General features: G+C 42.4%; 1 protein-coding gene across 2 annotated transcripts in view; it reads left to right on the top strand.

The window, feature by feature from the left end:
• epha4l (eph receptor A4, like) overlaps positions 1 to 17,325 on the top strand; it is a 53,854-nt gene that overhangs the window by 14,265 nt on the left and 22,264 nt on the right. For both annotated transcript variants that reach the window (XM_046388461.1, XM_046388460.1), the window contains exons 4-5: positions 9,970 to 10,125; positions 16,277 to 16,612. In XM_046388461.1, coding sequence (XP_046244417.1) covers positions 9,970 to 10,125; positions 16,277 to 16,612 — 492 coding nt within the window. The remainder of the gene's footprint in view (positions 1 to 9,969; positions 10,126 to 16,276; positions 16,613 to 17,325) is intronic.

Consider the following 17,325-nt stretch of genomic DNA (forward strand, 5'->3'; position numbering starts at 1 on the left):
AGTGCTGAAAGAAACCATGAAGATAAGAAGAGATAACAGAACAAGCAGGAAGAGAGCAGCAGACATATGGAAGCTGGCGAAGAGTCCAAGATATACAAAACATAACCCAGAAACCTCTTCCAGTCATGCCCACGCAAAGTTTGCTGTGCATTTGAATCTCACAATCTTTTGTTTGCCTCTGCCCATCATCGCTGCGCCTGTGTGTCCGTCCTCACATCAAAGCTAAAGGCTAAAAAGTTACACATTAGCACAGTAACCTTGTCTAAGCAGCAGCCATTAACCCCAGGCTCCTGTTACACACCCTGCAGCTTCCCCCTCCCAAGGCCAGGTTCAACTAGCCTGGGGTTAGGGAGGGCAACGCAAATGCCCAGCGGCAAAGTTTGTGGACACACATATATGCTATTACCTTAGGAATGCACACACACATCATGCAAAGCCATACTATGCGAACAGGAGCCGACATAGTTTCAAGTTGAGGGGGTATTGCTTCCACGACAGCAATGTCCTCAATGCTGTTTTGAGAAAGAGACAGAGAGACAGAGAGAGAGAGGTAAGGAAAGTGATCTGGAGAGAGTGAGGCCTGAGTGACACCAGGAGAGGTCGAAGGTTAAAGCAGTGACAACCACAGTGGAGACCAACAGACCGTCAGTGGGTTGACATGAGCTGCTGAAGAGCTAGTGACCCAGGAAAGTTTCTGTGTACCCTGCCTGAGCACACCACACACACACACACACACATACACACACACACAGTTGTGTTTCTATCACGTTTGGGGACATTACATAGACTTAAATTAATTTCCTGGAGGATTAATCACCATCTAACCATAACAATAAACATTACTTGCCTAATCCTAACTCTTACCTTAACCAAACCCTAACCTCAACCTAACCTTAAATTTAATGATTTACCTTGTAAGGACTTGCATTTTGTCAAAAACCTGTTCACACACATTTTCACATTGTGTAAACAGATTTATGTCCCCACAACTACAGGAATATGTGTACACACACACAGAATACATGCCTATGTACACACAATGCAGTGATACAGTAGTGTGCACAATTTCCTCAGAGACACACCCCCTCTCTCGCTCACACACACACACACACACATGCACAATAGAAGGTGCTTTGAGGCCCCAGACAGGCTGTCGTCTTGGAGCTACACGTAGATTACCTAAACAAACAACCTAAAAATACCTTCCTCATCACTCATAAGTTGACCCTCCCCAATCCCTCCTCATAACCCACCAAGCTGCTTCTGAGAAACCAACAAAGTTGATGCTAAACTCACCCATGAGATCAGAATCAGATTCAGAATTCCTTTATTTATCCCCAAAGGGAAATTCTTCTTTCTTGCAATTTTCCTGACCAAGAAAATGAAAACATATGAACAAATACAAACATATAAAGCAAAGTAAAATATTAAATAAAAGCTAAAATACAAGATATCTACATATATATTTATATACATTTCAAGGATAATGTGTGTCCATGTGTCTGTTACAGTACAGGGTTCAGTAGCTTGATGGCTTGACAGACACCACTGTCAGAGAGTCCAGTTCCTCTCGTGGGTTGGCCTTCTTGATGATGCTGTTGAGTCTGTTAGTGTCCCCAGCAGGCAGCAGCATATGTGATGGCACTGGACACCACCGACTCATAGAACATCCTCAGCATCGTCCTGCAGATGTTGAAGGACCTCAGCCGCCTTAGAGGCCCTTTCTGTAAACAGTGTCCACATTCGTGCACCAGTCCAGTTTGTGATCCAAGTACACCCCTAAGTACTCCTTCACCACCTCCACACTGACCCCTTTGGTGTTGGTAGGGGTCACTGGAGCCTTAGTCCTCCTCAGGTCCACCTCCAGTTCCTTAGTCTTTGCCACATTGAGTTATAGGTGGTTTCTCCCGCTCCAAGTGACAAAGTTGTCCACTCCACTGACATCACAGACAACTTGGCTATTAAAGTGTTTGTGCATGTGTCTGGAAACTTTAGTGATGGTGTGCGTGTTCATTATGTGAGGTGCGTTTGACTTTGCTTTACTATTTGATTTTATTTTTGTTGGAGTCACCAAAACTCACTTTGTCCAGCCTTTAATGTAGACATAAATATTAATGTGGTAAATGCATCATTATGGTACATGTCCATCCATGCAACAGGTGTGATAGGCCTGTCCCATTTTCCTTCTTTAGGCTAAGAATTAAGACAGAATTTTGAATGCAACTGATTTTCAGTTTGGGCTGCTTGTCTTTTTAAAAATCCCCAACTGCAGTAGATTGTTTCCATATTTATCTGGGTATCAAGCTATGTGATGTGCACATAGGATACGTGAAGATAATATGGCTTTGTGGTAATGACATACATCATCATACGTATTCATTCAAGTACCATTGTAGTCACGTAAGACTGACACCTTTGCATAGCAGGTCAGAGCACCCAAACAGCTCAGTGTCACAAACTGATCATTCTGAAATCATATGAGGCAACATGAGCATGGAAATGTATGCACTGATGCACAATAATAATGTTACAGGAATTATTTACTTGGTTGCTCTAATAATCTTGATTAGAGCTGATTAGTTGAATAATCTGTTATGAAGTTAACGTTATGCCACTAAAAAAACTGGAAAAGACATTATTTAATATACAGCTCTAGAGTGAGTATGCTATGTGGTATGCAAGCCCAAATAAATATGCAATTAACACTTATTAACATGACAAGTATTATAAATTTTGCGTTTTGGGGGATTTCAGTGATTTGTTATCTATTTGTGCTACAGGGCGACACGTGGTTTACCCTTGTTTACAGAATTGGATATTGAAGCCCTTTTGAGACGGCTTCCCTATCGCTTCCTCTTCCTCTTCACCTATTCTTGGTGTGTGTTTGTGTGTGTTCTTCTCACACATCCTCCCTTTTCCTGCCCCATTCTCTTTGACTCGCTGTGAGTAGAATAGTTTAGCTCTCCCAATTGTTTAGCTGTGTGCGCTGATGTGAGCGTCCCCTCGCACAACAACATTAGCATACTCCCCCACCTCCCACCTCTCTGCCTCTTTTTTCATAACTGAATTGAAATGCAGCTCTTTTCATTGTAAACAATGTCAGGAAAGCTTAATACATTACCTGCTCACACACACATGCAACAGACGCACACACATGTCCAACATGAAACTGGAGCCCCTGGAGACTTTGGGGAAATTGGACCAAGACAATATCTTGACTGCATTTGTTTACCTCCCATCATCTCTGCTGTGCCTCCCATGTCTCAGTGTTTACCCTGTGTACATAAACCCTTTTGGTAGATGTGTGGGAGAGTGAAATAAAAGATGTAAAAAAAATAACCACCTTAAAAATACCGTCAGTGGCCGCCATGTCACCACCCATTTGGAGTTGCACGTATGCAATTCTCTGCAAAGGTGAGAAGGAAAAACAAAATGAAATGGCTCATTCTTTGCCTATTTCCATCACTTGCTCCAGAAATCAATGGTGTGTTTAATCCAGAACGTCATTGTTCAAGACTTTTTTAAAACAAGTTTTAACATCTTCTGAATGCATCTCATGAGGTATATGATCTGCTGCTTTCTACTGTTCCCTGTTTCTCTGAACATCACATGGCAGAGAGAGAGAGAGAGAATAAAAGAAATTCTCAAACTCCTCTACTGCGATGGGGAAGGAGTCAGTCACCTCTTTTTAGTGGGTTTATCTGCATTTAAAAGATGTAAAACTGTATTTGTGTGTTTTTGCATGGATGCATGGTATTGCAAAGTGCATCTGCATAGTGCAGCGGGCCTTTGAATAGCTCTGTGTGCAGGTGTGCAGAGGTTTTCAATCCTCTGTGTATATATCTCTGTCTTGTTTGCTTTGAATTATAGTGTCTGCACAGCACTGCTGTGCAAATCTTAGGTCACAAAAGGTCCTCAGTGCATTGGCGCCCTGCCCAGCTCTGGGTGGTGCCACCCTTACGGACCTGGCATGGGTGCAAAAGTGGAATCTGAGTGGCCCCCACCCAGCATAGCCAAGTCAAACAGTGTTTCAGCAAACAAAGTTGAATCTGTTTGTTGCCTGTACCGCTCCCTGTTCTGTCCATCTTTTTCTTTGAGTAGTACCTCTTTTCCTTACATTCACTTTCAGTATCCTGGTTTAATTTTTAGGGAGTGGTCTTGTCCATACTGAAGTGGCTGGGTGGAATACTTTAGATTTTTGCGATATAACCATTGTACTAATATTCATTCTTAAGGCCAAACTAGAGGAATTAGAGAGGAAGTTGAGGCCTACGTGTCAATAAGAACGCAGAGGCCTTGGTCTGAAGGAAGTCTTCAGAACAATATTTCAGTGTTTCAGTTATGTAATCCAAATAGTAACAATACAGGTGGCACCACCTTGTTATAAGGCTAAACACATTTAGAACGGTTTTATGTGATGAAATATATGCAAAGAAATCAGTTATGAACATATAAATTGCTGTAAATTAGCACATTTCAGTGTTCTATTAAATATATTCGGCATATTGGCTTTAAAATATTGTCAAATATTACCACTGTTACTCCTTTTGTAATTTTAATTTTTACATCTTGTTTGCTCATCTGCCTCTTTGGCTACTGCTCCTATATGTCAGGTACAGACGTTTTAATTAGGGCAGTGTCGTGGGTGGCGCTTGTGTGATGGATCGTTGCTGCTGAAAGTACAGTTATAAATCATTAGGGATTTGACAGACAAAATGCTGGCAACTCTTGCACCCCCTGGCACCGACCGTTGCTAGCAAAGCTGCAGTGATTGTCAGCAAGGTTGACTTGTGTGTTATTAACATCATTATCCACGATGGCTTTTGTTCTTAGCCTTCATTAACACCAGTAAGGATGTCAACCCAGATGTCACTACTCGACTTTTTTGCCTTTGCATGTTAAATGATGGTACCACTTGCACGGGACCTTTCCCCTCTAGGTCAAGGTCAAGATGTGTGACGAGTTTATGTCATCAATCATGGTGATCAGTTTCGGTGGCCGTGTGTCCCTCATCCATCATACTGATGGGTTTCGCTGGCCGGGTGGCTGTGTGTCGCCGTCAGGACCGGAGGTAATTAATAACCTCCAGTGACAGAATTAATGAGTTAACCTGCTCCACTCTCCTGCTGTTCCAGTGACAGATGCTAACGGTCAGCAGCTAGTTATCCCTGTTAATATGCCAGTGGTTCAGGTGTATTGATGTGGATGGTCTCTTATTATGTGAATGTGTGTCTGAGAGGTAATCGACAGTACATACATTCAAGACAAGAGGGTTTTTTTTCTTAAACAATTCAGCTCAAGACTGCAGCCCAGGTGTACACAAAGCAGAAAGAATAGTAATCCTTTCCAGCAGGAGTCTCACCTGAGCAACAAACTGCTTTCCACATGGAGGAAAAGTGAGAAAAAAGAGATAGAAGAGACACAAAGACAGAGAGATATGGCAGAAAGACAGGCTGAATGGAGATTGCTGGCTCCTCAAGGTTCAGGAGAAGGAGAGACTCTCCTTGCCCTCGGGGCCTGAAAGCCGATCGCTTCGTTTTTTTGAAAGAGCAGCTTTGTGAGGACGCCTCTGATTGCTCTTCTGAAGAGCGCTCACTGTCTGTTATGACTAAAAGAGTGACCGAGTTTTCATCACCCAAGGAAGATAAAGCACAGCCTTGAAAAGAGGGAAAATGCTGTCGTTTGAACTTAATTCTCTTTTTTCGATTATAAGAGAGGCAATTGTTCTGCCTGGGCAGGCCTAGTTATTGTTAGCTGTGTGCTGGGTGTTATATTCCTGGGGCTTTTGGATGGCTATTGTAGCGCAAGTTTGCTCTCATGCTTCCAGTCCCCAGTGTATTCGATACTTTGTTGTGTAGGCTGCAGAATAGCTTGCCTATCACACTTTGCATGCAGGTCACTCAAGGTGGGCTGTAATGGGTGGGTGTGTGGGTAGATGTGGTTTTATTTGGCTGCAGTGTAGGGAGCATCTATGGCTGTTCAAAGCCCGGTGTGTAGGTTGTTGCCACTCAAAGGAAAACTTAGCTGGATTTGAGTTGGCTCACGTGTGGGTAGCTATCATTGTATCATTAGCTTTTGTGCACTCTTATTTTTTACAGATGGCTGCGTCGACGTTTTGTCTTGAAGAGAAGTTCCAGTTTTCCCCTCCCCTCACGGGGTGCAACCAATTCAGCAAGCAGAATCTCCACCACACGAACAAAACTACTCATTAACTCCCACAACCCTCTCCCTCCACCCACGTTACCCCCTTTCCTCCAAACGTGCTTTAGCTTAGAGACAAGAGGGATGGGGATGGGGCGGGGGAAAGACTGACAAAAGGGAAAAAAAGACTGAAGCCAGAGAGGAGGATTGAATGAGTGAAAGAGCTGCTGGGGGAGAAAAGGGGGAAGAATGCAATGTCCTGGTCTATGAGGGATTCCATTTTTTGCCTTTCCAGAATAGAACAGTAAGTCACCAGTTTCTTTGTCTGCCTTTGATCTCTCAGCTCAGGGATTTGGCACCTGACAAACCCTTCTCTGTCTGAAAGGAGGCCTGCCGAGAGAAAGCCGTGGAGAGCGGGAGAGAGAGATAGAGGGCGAATGGGAGTGAGAAAAAAATAATATAGGAGGGTTAGAGAGCGACGGGGCGAAAAAGGAGACGGTATAAAAAAAGACGGTGTGGAAAAATTGGGTTAGACTTTTGAGAGCTGTATGAGAGGATATGATGAGAGCTTCTCAGCTCAGACCCCATAAAAACTAAATACATGTGTGTTCATGTGTGTCTGTGTTTGCGTCTGTGTGTGGGTTTGCCATGGCTGGTCCGGACAGTGATAAATCCAGCAAGTCTTAAGGGAGATTCTTCTCCAAAGCCTCGGTCTCTTGGACCACCCACTACTGTGGTCTCTTCCTTCACACACACACACATTCATGCTCTTAATAGGAAGCAAATTACCCAGCTTAACTTGGATATCAACTTTTCTTTTTCCTCCTTGACGGTGCCTTTCTGCGGGGCTTTAGCTGCTGTAAACAAGCCCTCATATGTTGACATCACATTTTCAAACATGAAATGCAAAGATTCAGACCCCAGATTGAGACGCCAGAGCATGTCCATAGCAAACAGAGATTTGGAGTTGTGCAAAGAATTGTGGGACAGCCTATCGAGACTCTGGGATCAGCCTGGGACAGCTTAATAATTGATGAGGCAAAAACTCATCAGTCGTACACAGTTTGAGGTAGCCAGCTCATAGACCATGTCTCTTTAAAGAGGCTCAGGCCCAAAGACTGTGAAGCACAGGACTCAATTAACTCTCTCTCCGGCTTTTAGCAAAGGGGGCATCATCTCAAACAGCTGGTTGACCCCACTCTCAACTCTGGACACTTTCCTGGTCAGCGCACATGTACAAACGCCAATAGCAACTTTGTGTTTTGTCACCCGAAGCAGTCACAACCTCTTTTAAACAATACCCACACATCCCAGTGTTCCTCTGTCTCTAGTGATGAGACTGGGTGCTGAAGGATTGCTTTAAAGATAGAGAGATAACACAAAGCACCTCCTGACTAATCTCTCCACTTTTGAGTGAAAAGAAACGGTGGATTCACGCACCCCTGCAGGCTACAATCAAAGGGACCCTTAGCTTAGCGTTAGCGAGTGAAGCGGCATGGATTTAGCCTTGATTGACTGAGTGTGAATGGGCAAAGAATAGCTCAGCAGGTAGCAGCTAGCCTGGCTCAGTTAACACCAGGCTACGCTAATCCAGCTGCTAGAAAAGAGTGGCTGTGGGGCAAAGAGCCTGACTTTATTATGCCTCCAAGAGAGGGTTTTCCAAGGGTTTGTGGATTTCCTCTTCTGTGTGTATGTGTGAGCATGTTGGGTGGATGGTGGAATGTGTGTTTTTGTTGGAGGATGAACTTCCCCCTCACTGCGGTGTGTGTGGATAAGCACTGATCTGATTTTTAGGGTGGTGAACACATGTGTTTGTTTATATGACTGTTCTTTTGTTTGTATGATCCTCTGATGTATTTATGACTGTGGCACTGAAATCCATGCCTTTCAAATGCACTTTTAGATCTGGATTGTGTATGTGCTTGATGCTTGATGAGTCAGTGGGGGCATATGTGTGTGTGCGTGTGTGTGTGTGTGTGTTTGTGTGCAAGGGGGATCGCTTTACCCCTGAAGACTATAAGTGTGTAATTATGTGATTTATATTGGGTATGAACTTACCCATCTGTCTCCAATGAGTCGTTTTACATCATACCAAGACAGACAGACAGACAGACAGACACAGATATTCACACACACCACCCACTCCACCAAAACACAACCACCAACCGTCCGGGCCCAGCACCATTCACCGCCCACTGCCAAGCACACGGCAACCTCATTGATTGACAAGTTATTTGGTCCAATCGGGGTCGCGACTGTCTGTGCTGCACCTTACAGAGAATTGTTCTTTTGTCCTCCTCCTCTGGTTCAGTGCTCAGAGGGTGAAATATAACCCCACTACACTTCCCCGACCATTACAGAAACAGATAGGTGAGGGAGAAACTCCTTGAAACACGAGCCCTCCAATCAAACTGTCACTCAATAGAAAGGTGAGCACTGTCGCCAAAGGTAGGAAAAGTGTCACTTAGGTTACCACTTCAGACTGAGGCGTGTGTGTAGGTGTCTGTGTGTTAGCCCCCACAGAGCGAAATCAGCCTTGTGAGAGTGACAGAGCTCCTGGTGTGGCAAGTGTGGTGGCATGTGTTTGTTAAATGGTCTGAAATGCCAGTGGCTCTGGTTTCATCTTGCCTCCAAATCTTGCTAATAGAGCATAGCTTAAACTTGTAAGTAAGACAAGAGGTGGTTATTTGAGCTGTTGTTTTTGATAACAGAATTCAGGTTCGTGAGAAAGGAGAAATCGGAGAAAGCGTTGAAGATGGAAGATGAAGACAAAGGAAGAGATGTGGAAGCTTCCAGGAGCAATGTATGGTTTTCTTGTGGTTCATTAGGGCAAAAATGGCAAAATCACAGTTCTTTTGTTCCCTTCCATACTGAAAGATTTATTTGATGTGTTGAAGTGTTGTTTGATGACCGCATCCCCTTATTACCAAAACCTTAGATAGCCACTCATATCAGCTTCATGTGTTATACAGTACTTATGCTTGATGTAGATTCCAAATTGATTTCTGGGCATTTTTATTAGACAGCGTTGTTTGTTTGTCAGTCACTTTGGTTCAAATTACTTTTTGACTTAAATATTTCAGCAGATACTGGTTTACTATTGTGTATATTCATGGTCCTCAAAGGATGCATCTTAATGACTTTGGTAATTCAGTGACTTTCCATATAGGGCTGCTGACACGTCTGGACAAGTTTAATTTATACATTGAAGTATCTGAACTTCTCAAAAAATTATAGTTGCTAGACATTATGGATTTGGTGATCCCCAGACTTTTCCTCTAGTGCCAGTTGACATTTTTGGTTTTGGCTTTGGTGATCCCCTCACTTTTCAGTTTACACCATCATCAGGTTTATTCAATTCAATTCAATTCAATTATTATTTATATAGCACTTTTTACAATCAAAATTGTACACAAGAAATGCAATCTCGGAGCCCCTTGGCTGTTATCTGATGACAATTTAGCCTTATATTGGATTTTTATCAAAAAATGCTCTGCATTCTACTTCTGCAACTGGTCTTAGATGTTGTCTCTCAACTCCAAACACCACTTCGCACATGGAACAGGAAGTCTTGACCCGGATATCTGTCATCCTGACACACTGGAAGCCCTGAAACATTGGCTGTTGAACTTGAGGCTAAACTGTCATTGGACAATAGCCAATGGGTTCCAAGGCTGTGTATCTAGAACCTTCTTCTTCTCTCCCTACTCTCTAAGTGCTTTACGTGATATACTTGTGTTTCAGGTTAAAGCAATACCCACTTGATGCTACCTGTTTATGTCACATCTAACCAAAGCTACCCTCCTCCGTGTCCCTCTTATCTTTCAGCCTGTAAGATTGGGTACTACCGCGCTCTGGCCACTGATGGCTCCTGTTCCAAATGTCCGCTCCACAGCTATTCTGTGAGGGAGGGATCCACCTCCTGCGTCTGCGACAAGGGATACTTCCGCTCTGAAACAGACCCGGCGTCCATGCCCTGCACCCGTAAGTACACCCACACGTATGCTTTGTAATGCACAGGAATGAAAACATAAAAACATACAGTTATATTTGACAAGTAAACTGCAAGCTGTGGCCTAAGCCAGGGCCTGTTATTTACAGTGATTTGTAAACAGCTTAATTTATCTTTTTAAGCATGCTGTTGTATGCTGCATTAGTAACACAATATTGTTATGCAAAACATATGTAGCACATAAGCAGAGTGGTTGCTCTTGCCTAAACATGGTTACGATTCTCTCGCTTGATCTCTCTTCCTCCCTCTCTCATGCAACCTGAGTTACACCCTCAGACACAGAGACACACAAAGCAGGCGGCTGTTGGTTTAATAGGTGTCTTTTGATTCCAGGTGGTACTTAGTGATCAGTCATGGTGACAGAGAACTAATGAGGGTATAAACTGCTCCATCCCAGATTCAGTCTTCCACAGAGAGACTGCAAAACAGCAGAGAAGGTGCCAACGATAGAGAAAGACAAATAGAGATGAAACGTTAGTGGAAACGCAGGGAAGTGACGAAGAAGGTGGAAAAACAAGGGCAAATGGAAAGGCAGAAATGTATGTAGAGAATGAATAAGATTTTGTGACAGAAAAAGGGCGTAAAGTGCCAAGGGGAAAGAAAATAAAAGAGTGCATCCAGCCCAGGTTTTTTTTTATTTCTCATTTGCTGTCTCAACTGCCATCCAGCTGTCCAGTCAGCCATTGGTGAATCTGGATCCTCCAATCCTCTTCTCTGATGCACCATGAGTGTGAGCACAAATATTGCTAACAATCCTGCTGCCTAATGATACCGCCTCCTTTCTTAGACCTCATTCTCTTTCTAAGTCACCGAACTGGGAGTTGATACTGGTAGGAAAATATACACAAACAGTAAAACCTGCATACACACTATGCTCTACACTCTCATTTGCCAGGAAAGTAACAGCATTCATATGTACACATGGCAGATGTTTGTGTATGAGTGAGTATGTGTCATTAAACAATTTTAACACCCAATACATCTGTTACATTGCTTAGGTCATAGTTGGCTTGCCATTTGGCCTGAGTGATCTGTCAAGTTCCTATGGATTAATCAGTCAGCAAAGTAGTTTATTAACTCAAGCATAAGCAGCTGAACCCCTGCTGTATATTACTTAACTGTCTAAGCTGCAAAAAAACTGGGCGGTATCTAATTGTTCCCCTGGCGTACGGTATCTGCGCAGGATCATCAACAATGTTCTGTTGTGTCATATTTTTATGATCAAGAGTATGAGCTAATGTTGTATTTGAACAAGATGGTAATCTTGAACTTCTTGCTGTTTGGACACATCTAAGGTGCTAAGGACTGATTGCTTTTACAAGTGTCACTAAAACCTTGACAGGGAATAGAAAAGCTGTTGTAACTGTCACAGCTGAAACTCACTGGAGTTGTGTCATATAAACTGGCAAGAGAAAGTAAGAGAACAGGTATTCTTTTATGTGACAATGTCGCAGAAACATGATGAAACAGTAACATTGTTGAGTAACTGATGGCAGTAATTAACTGGCAATGATTTTGGTAATTGATTAAGAATTTTAAGCAAGAATGCCAAATATTTAATTGTTCTGGATTTTCAAATTTAAGAATTTGTTGCCTTTTCTTGTCGTACTAGTCTGTCTGGTTTGGCAAAGTTAATTTGATGACATTACCTCAAAGTTGTGAAGGACTTAACTTAGTATTTGAGAAGTAATTTTAACTATCAGTCAATTTTAACTACAAATTTGTTCATCTTCAAAAACTTTAAAAAACACAAACCACTAACTAAATATACACCCCACAATTACTCTAATATTTATTAATTAAGACTTTTTGTTTTAATTAACAAAATGTTTAGCTTTAATATGCTAATTAATAATTAATAAAAACCCAATTTTTGGTGAAAATAAAAACACAAGCCTTATTACTATGTCACATGCTAATACATTGAATTACTCAGTTAATGAATGAGCTTTGAGCTCATCCCTATTCTCCAGTTAGTCAGTATGGCATTCGAGTATGGCTGCTGCAAGCAACAGCTGTCAAAGCTCATTACTTGGCTTATTTTATTGGAGCCGGCTATGCCATCTCTGCCACGTTACTGACTCCACACTTAGGAAGTGAACACTAGCTGGACTCTCTCACCGACCTTTGCCCCGCCTCGTCAGCCGGTCAGGATTTGATCTTTGAACTCTCACCCTGTCTGTCGTCTGCTGTTTTCCTTCCTCATGCATTTTTTTTTTACTTCTCACCCACATGTTAGAGCTCTGTAATTACAGCTGTCACTCACATATCGTTCCTCATCCACATATTGTTTTCACTCTCCGTCTTCCTCTCATAATCCACTCAGAATCACGAACAAACCAGATGAAGTAAAAAAAAAATAAAATAAAATAAATCTCTTAAAAACCTTTCCCAGTTTGCATTGCTGAAGGTCAGGCTTGGAAAGAGCCAGCATTGCTGTGTGTGTGTGTGTGCGCATATGGGTAAATGCTTTTCCATGTTCTTAGCTTGGAGTCTAGCGATGCAAGATGATGATTAAAACTGGCTGTTGTGTAATTCTGTCATTGTGTGCCTGTATGGAGGCCTGTTACTCCTTTTTGTAACTTATCTATCAGTGTGTCTCTTCCATCTTTGCTCTTTTGCAGCAGTTGTTCTTTTTTAATGCCATTTATTGTGTGATAAATTTGATTGAAAAAACGATTTCTGGATTAGAGAAGATCTAATCATTTCCCTCCCACACTTTGGATCAACCTGCCTGCGGAACTTGGAAGAATAAAGTTGTATTAGCTTTTATAAACAGATTTTCTGTGCTGTATAATAGTCTTTTCTGGGTGCTTTCATGTAGTTTATTTTTATGTTTCTTTTTTGCTTTTACGCATCATTGTAAAACACGTTTAAGTTATTATTTTGACATATGACCCTTATTATTTTACAGTCAAACGCATTCCCTTAGCACAATTTATGGGTCAGTCATTTCATACAGTTTAGCACACAGTATTGATATAATTCTAGAACAAAATAGGCAGGACACATGAAAACATGTGGATGACTATAAATACACACACATATGCCACAGGGCAGTAATAAAGACCAGGGACAGACACCCAAGGGAGCTGGTTCTCCACTGTCATAGGTCATAAGGAAGGGGGTGTTCTCCATTTTGGGGTGTCTGTTGGGCCTTGATGTGTTTCTCAGATTTTCTTCAGTTTTCTTAGAGGTGTGGTAGAGGAAGAGGGAGGGAAGGTTGGAGTAAGGAACACAGATCGTGGAGGACTCAAGGGGGGCACTGAATGAATCCCAGCCGGACAGTAATAGTAGGTTCAATGTTCTCATCAGTTTAGCCTGCTCTCTACCTCTGGCCTGCACAGCCCTTGGCTAACTGGTAGAATCATTGGTAGAAAGAGACAGGAGGAGAGACAAAAGAAGAAAAAAGAAGGGATATGAAAGGAAGGTACTTATTTTTATATATTAATTCTGAGTAAATTGAAAGCAGGGGAAGGAAAAAGAAATCACCAACTTTCTTCAGCAGAAACTTTCAAATTCTCCCTCTGGATTCCACCCATAAGGAGTGTGAATTTTAAGGCGATCTTGAGCTAACGTTATATGAAGGTTTTGTGAGCGTTGCGCTTCCATCTCCCCCGTCGTTCTCTCTCCCAGGATTAATTACCGGGTGTCAGTCACAGCCGACGGCTCTCCCACGCTCCCTTGCTCCCAGTAGTGCATTCTAGGAGAGCGACAGGTACAGCCAAAGGTAGCGTGTGTGTGTGTGCGCGTGTGTGTGTAATGCCAGGGGGGAACACTGACATGCGGTGGAATGTGTTGAAGACTTTATGAAGTCATAAAGTTATATAGTGCTGTTCCAGCTTTGCCATAGTAACAAACAAACAAAGTGATCTTTCTGAGATGATTATATACACGCACACACACACACACACACACACACACACACACACACACACACACACACAGATACTAACCTGTTTAAAAACATTAAAGAAAACACTTTATTGCTAACTGTGTAGCAGAAGAAAGTTAGCCTAGCTTAGCATGAGAACAAGGGAAACTGGGAAATAGCTAGCCTGTCTATGTACAAAGGAAAAATAAAACATTACCTACCAACTTCACTAAAGCTCCCTTATTAACATGCTGTATTGCTGTTATACAGTCTCCAGGTGCTATATAGTTATTGCACAGACATGACAGTGATATTGGTCTAATTCCCAGCAAGAAAGGACGCATGTGCTTCCTCCCAAAATATCAAAATATTGCTTTAATATCCTAATCTTCCTTTCATGTGTTTAAGTGAGAAATAAGGGAGGACATTTTCATCTTTTTATCCTTGCGAGGACAAGAACTGAAGTACCGTACAAGATCACACCCATCTCAGACATGACTGGGAACTGGGAACATTAATATTGCCTTTGTCCTGCTAAGTTTATGATGCAGTGAGTCAAGACAACAGCAGAGTAATGACTTTATAGTGTATCTGAAACAGCACATTACTGACGATTGAAAGGAGTAGAGGTTAGTTGAACCTAGCGCACTGACAATGGCCCTATTATAGTGATGTTGGGTGTAGGCACCTTAATTTAGAAACCCCATCTGTAACTTGCTCCCATTGTCTGAGTAGCAAATGGAGAGAATGAGGTGAAGGAGCAAGGGAGAAAAAGTGGGTAAGGAGGAGAAAAATTGTGTGTGTGTGTGTGTGTGTGCGCGGGGGGTGGGGGGCAGTGCTTTATCATAGTTTTTAATGAGAATTTATTAATAGTTTTTCATCGAAGGCTGTGGTTTGTAAGGGGAAGTGATACTAATATTAACTGCATCCTTTCAGTGCACTGTTTGTGTCCTGGACTTCATTTTAAGTCAACAGATACCCCTTCTTACCCACCACCATGCATTTCTGTCCTTCCCTCCACTCTCCCTTCCATCCATCCAGACCTGTTCCTTCCATACTAATCAGTGGCTTTCTGCTTCCTAGATGAACAGACGGTGTTTGTCTTCTCCTTCTGTTCTTTTCTATCTCCTTAATTTCCTCCCCTCCACATTTGCTCATTCACCACTATCTGCCACACTAATGCTGCACATACACATTGAGCTTGTTGTGAAGACACATGAATCATGAGTGAAATTGTACTTCCATGTTTCCATTAATACAGCCAACCTTGTGCACAAAAGTGCATTTTTTCCCCCGACGGACGGCCACCATACACTCACACACACACACACGCACACACTGTCCCCTCTGCTGCTCTCCGTGTCTCTGTGAAATCATTCATTGCCACACTGCTCCTCCAAAAATAACACTGATAATTAATTTCCGTTGTGAAATGATTCGTCTGCGGACTGACTAGCTTTCATATTTCACTCTGCATCGATCCCCCCCAGCCTCCTCGCGTGCGCTTCATTAGTCAGACAGAGAGCGAGCGAGACAGGGGAAACAGAGAGAGGGAAACTTAAGTCAATTACCGTCACTTACGTTTGAAAGCAATGCAAAAAACACATTAATTACAATAGAGCTGGCAAGTAAAATGGGATTGATGAGAAGGGGCGTTTATGTCACATATCTGTGGAGCTGATAGTCGTATAAAGCTACAGCAGTCTTACATCAAAGCAGGAACGTAATAGCAGAGTCCAAAGCAAACTTTGTCTAAAGTTATTGAGTGGGTGCCATAAAACCCCACTGTTAGCAGCGGGCTCAGGCACTCTGCCACCTCCAGCTGATTCGACATAAGAATGGAGAAGAAGTCTGCTCAGCTATTGGATTTCAGTTAACATGCTGAATTAACTGAGGTGAAATTGGATCCTCCCTCGCTGTGATGGACAGCACATTAAAAGGGAATTCAAGAAGCCTCAGCTCTCAATAAAGGGACAGATCAGTCAATTACTCATGTACATCTTTGTCATAAGTATGTACGTATGGAAAAAATCAGTGACATAGGAGACTTTCTGCACAATATTCACCAAAAGCTTACGCTTAATATTATGATCAACAAGCAGTTGTAGTTTTAGCTTTTAAAATATGATCACAGAACTAATGTTTTTCTTTCTATTCTTTCATCTTTCAACATTAACCATAGTAAATAATATTGTAGCTTTCTAACTTGCAATAACATCAGCTGTTTCTTTTTCCTTCCTACTCCACAGGCCCTCCATCAGCGCCTGTCCACCTCATCTCCAATGTGAACGAGACTTCTGTAAACCTGGAGTGGAGCCCGCCCCGGAGCTCAGGAGGACGCCAGGACTTGACATACAATGTGATGTGTAAGCGCTGTGGGCCCGACGGTCGGCGCTGTCAACCCTGTGGTAACGGAATCCACTTCAGTCCCCAGCAGCTGAGCCTGAAGGGAACTAGGGTGTCCATCAATGAGCTGCAGGCCCACACCAACTACACCTTCGAGGTGTGGGCGGTGAATGGAGTCTCGCCTCAAAGCCCCGGGCCAGAACAGGCCGTGTCCGTGACCGTCACAACCAACCAGGCTGGTAAGACAACCAATGATAATTTTAGTGAGTGGATGATTCATCTTGGGTTAGTAGACAGCTAAAAGAAATCATCAACAAAACAGATGTCACAGGTTGCCAGTAGCCATCAAAACCAATACAGGACATCTTTGCCCTGATGCTTAGCTTATGTTCGTTGTGAATCCAATAGCTAGTCAAAAGTGTCACATCAAACAAGGTTAAAGGCTCTCCATTAGTGTACCATTGATTAGGTCAAGAATAAAAAAGTGTTATGTCAATCTGACTGCAAGCAGGCAACAATGAATGGCATACCAACATATTTTTTTAACCCTACTGAACATGTCAAGTAGACCCTAATGAGACACTGCAGATGACATGTTTTTTATGTAAGAATGATGTACCAAGTCAAGAATTACTGTAGAGTGACAGTTACAGACAAAACTATTGAAAATGGAAGTAGCGTTTTTGTAACATGGCCACAGAAGGTAGGTATTTATGATTTACTAAGGGTTGATGTGATATGATTTACTGAGGACATATTAGCATATTTTTAATCACATAAGATAAAATTAGATAAGATAAGATCAAATAAGATACAGCTTTAACTGTGTTCTTGCCAGTTTCACCTAAGTGTCCATTCAGTTACTCTTCTGGAGGTTTTGATGGTATCAAATGATGACAGTCATTGCTTTGTTTAATAAATTTCTGGACATCTCCAGTGATTTGCTGGCTAA

Source organism: Scatophagus argus, chromosome 5 (genome assembly GCF_020382885.2).
Source record: "Scatophagus argus isolate fScaArg1 chromosome 5, fScaArg1.pri, whole genome shotgun sequence".
In the NCBI taxonomy this organism is placed as follows: Eukaryota; Metazoa; Chordata; class Actinopteri; family Scatophagidae; genus Scatophagus; species Scatophagus argus.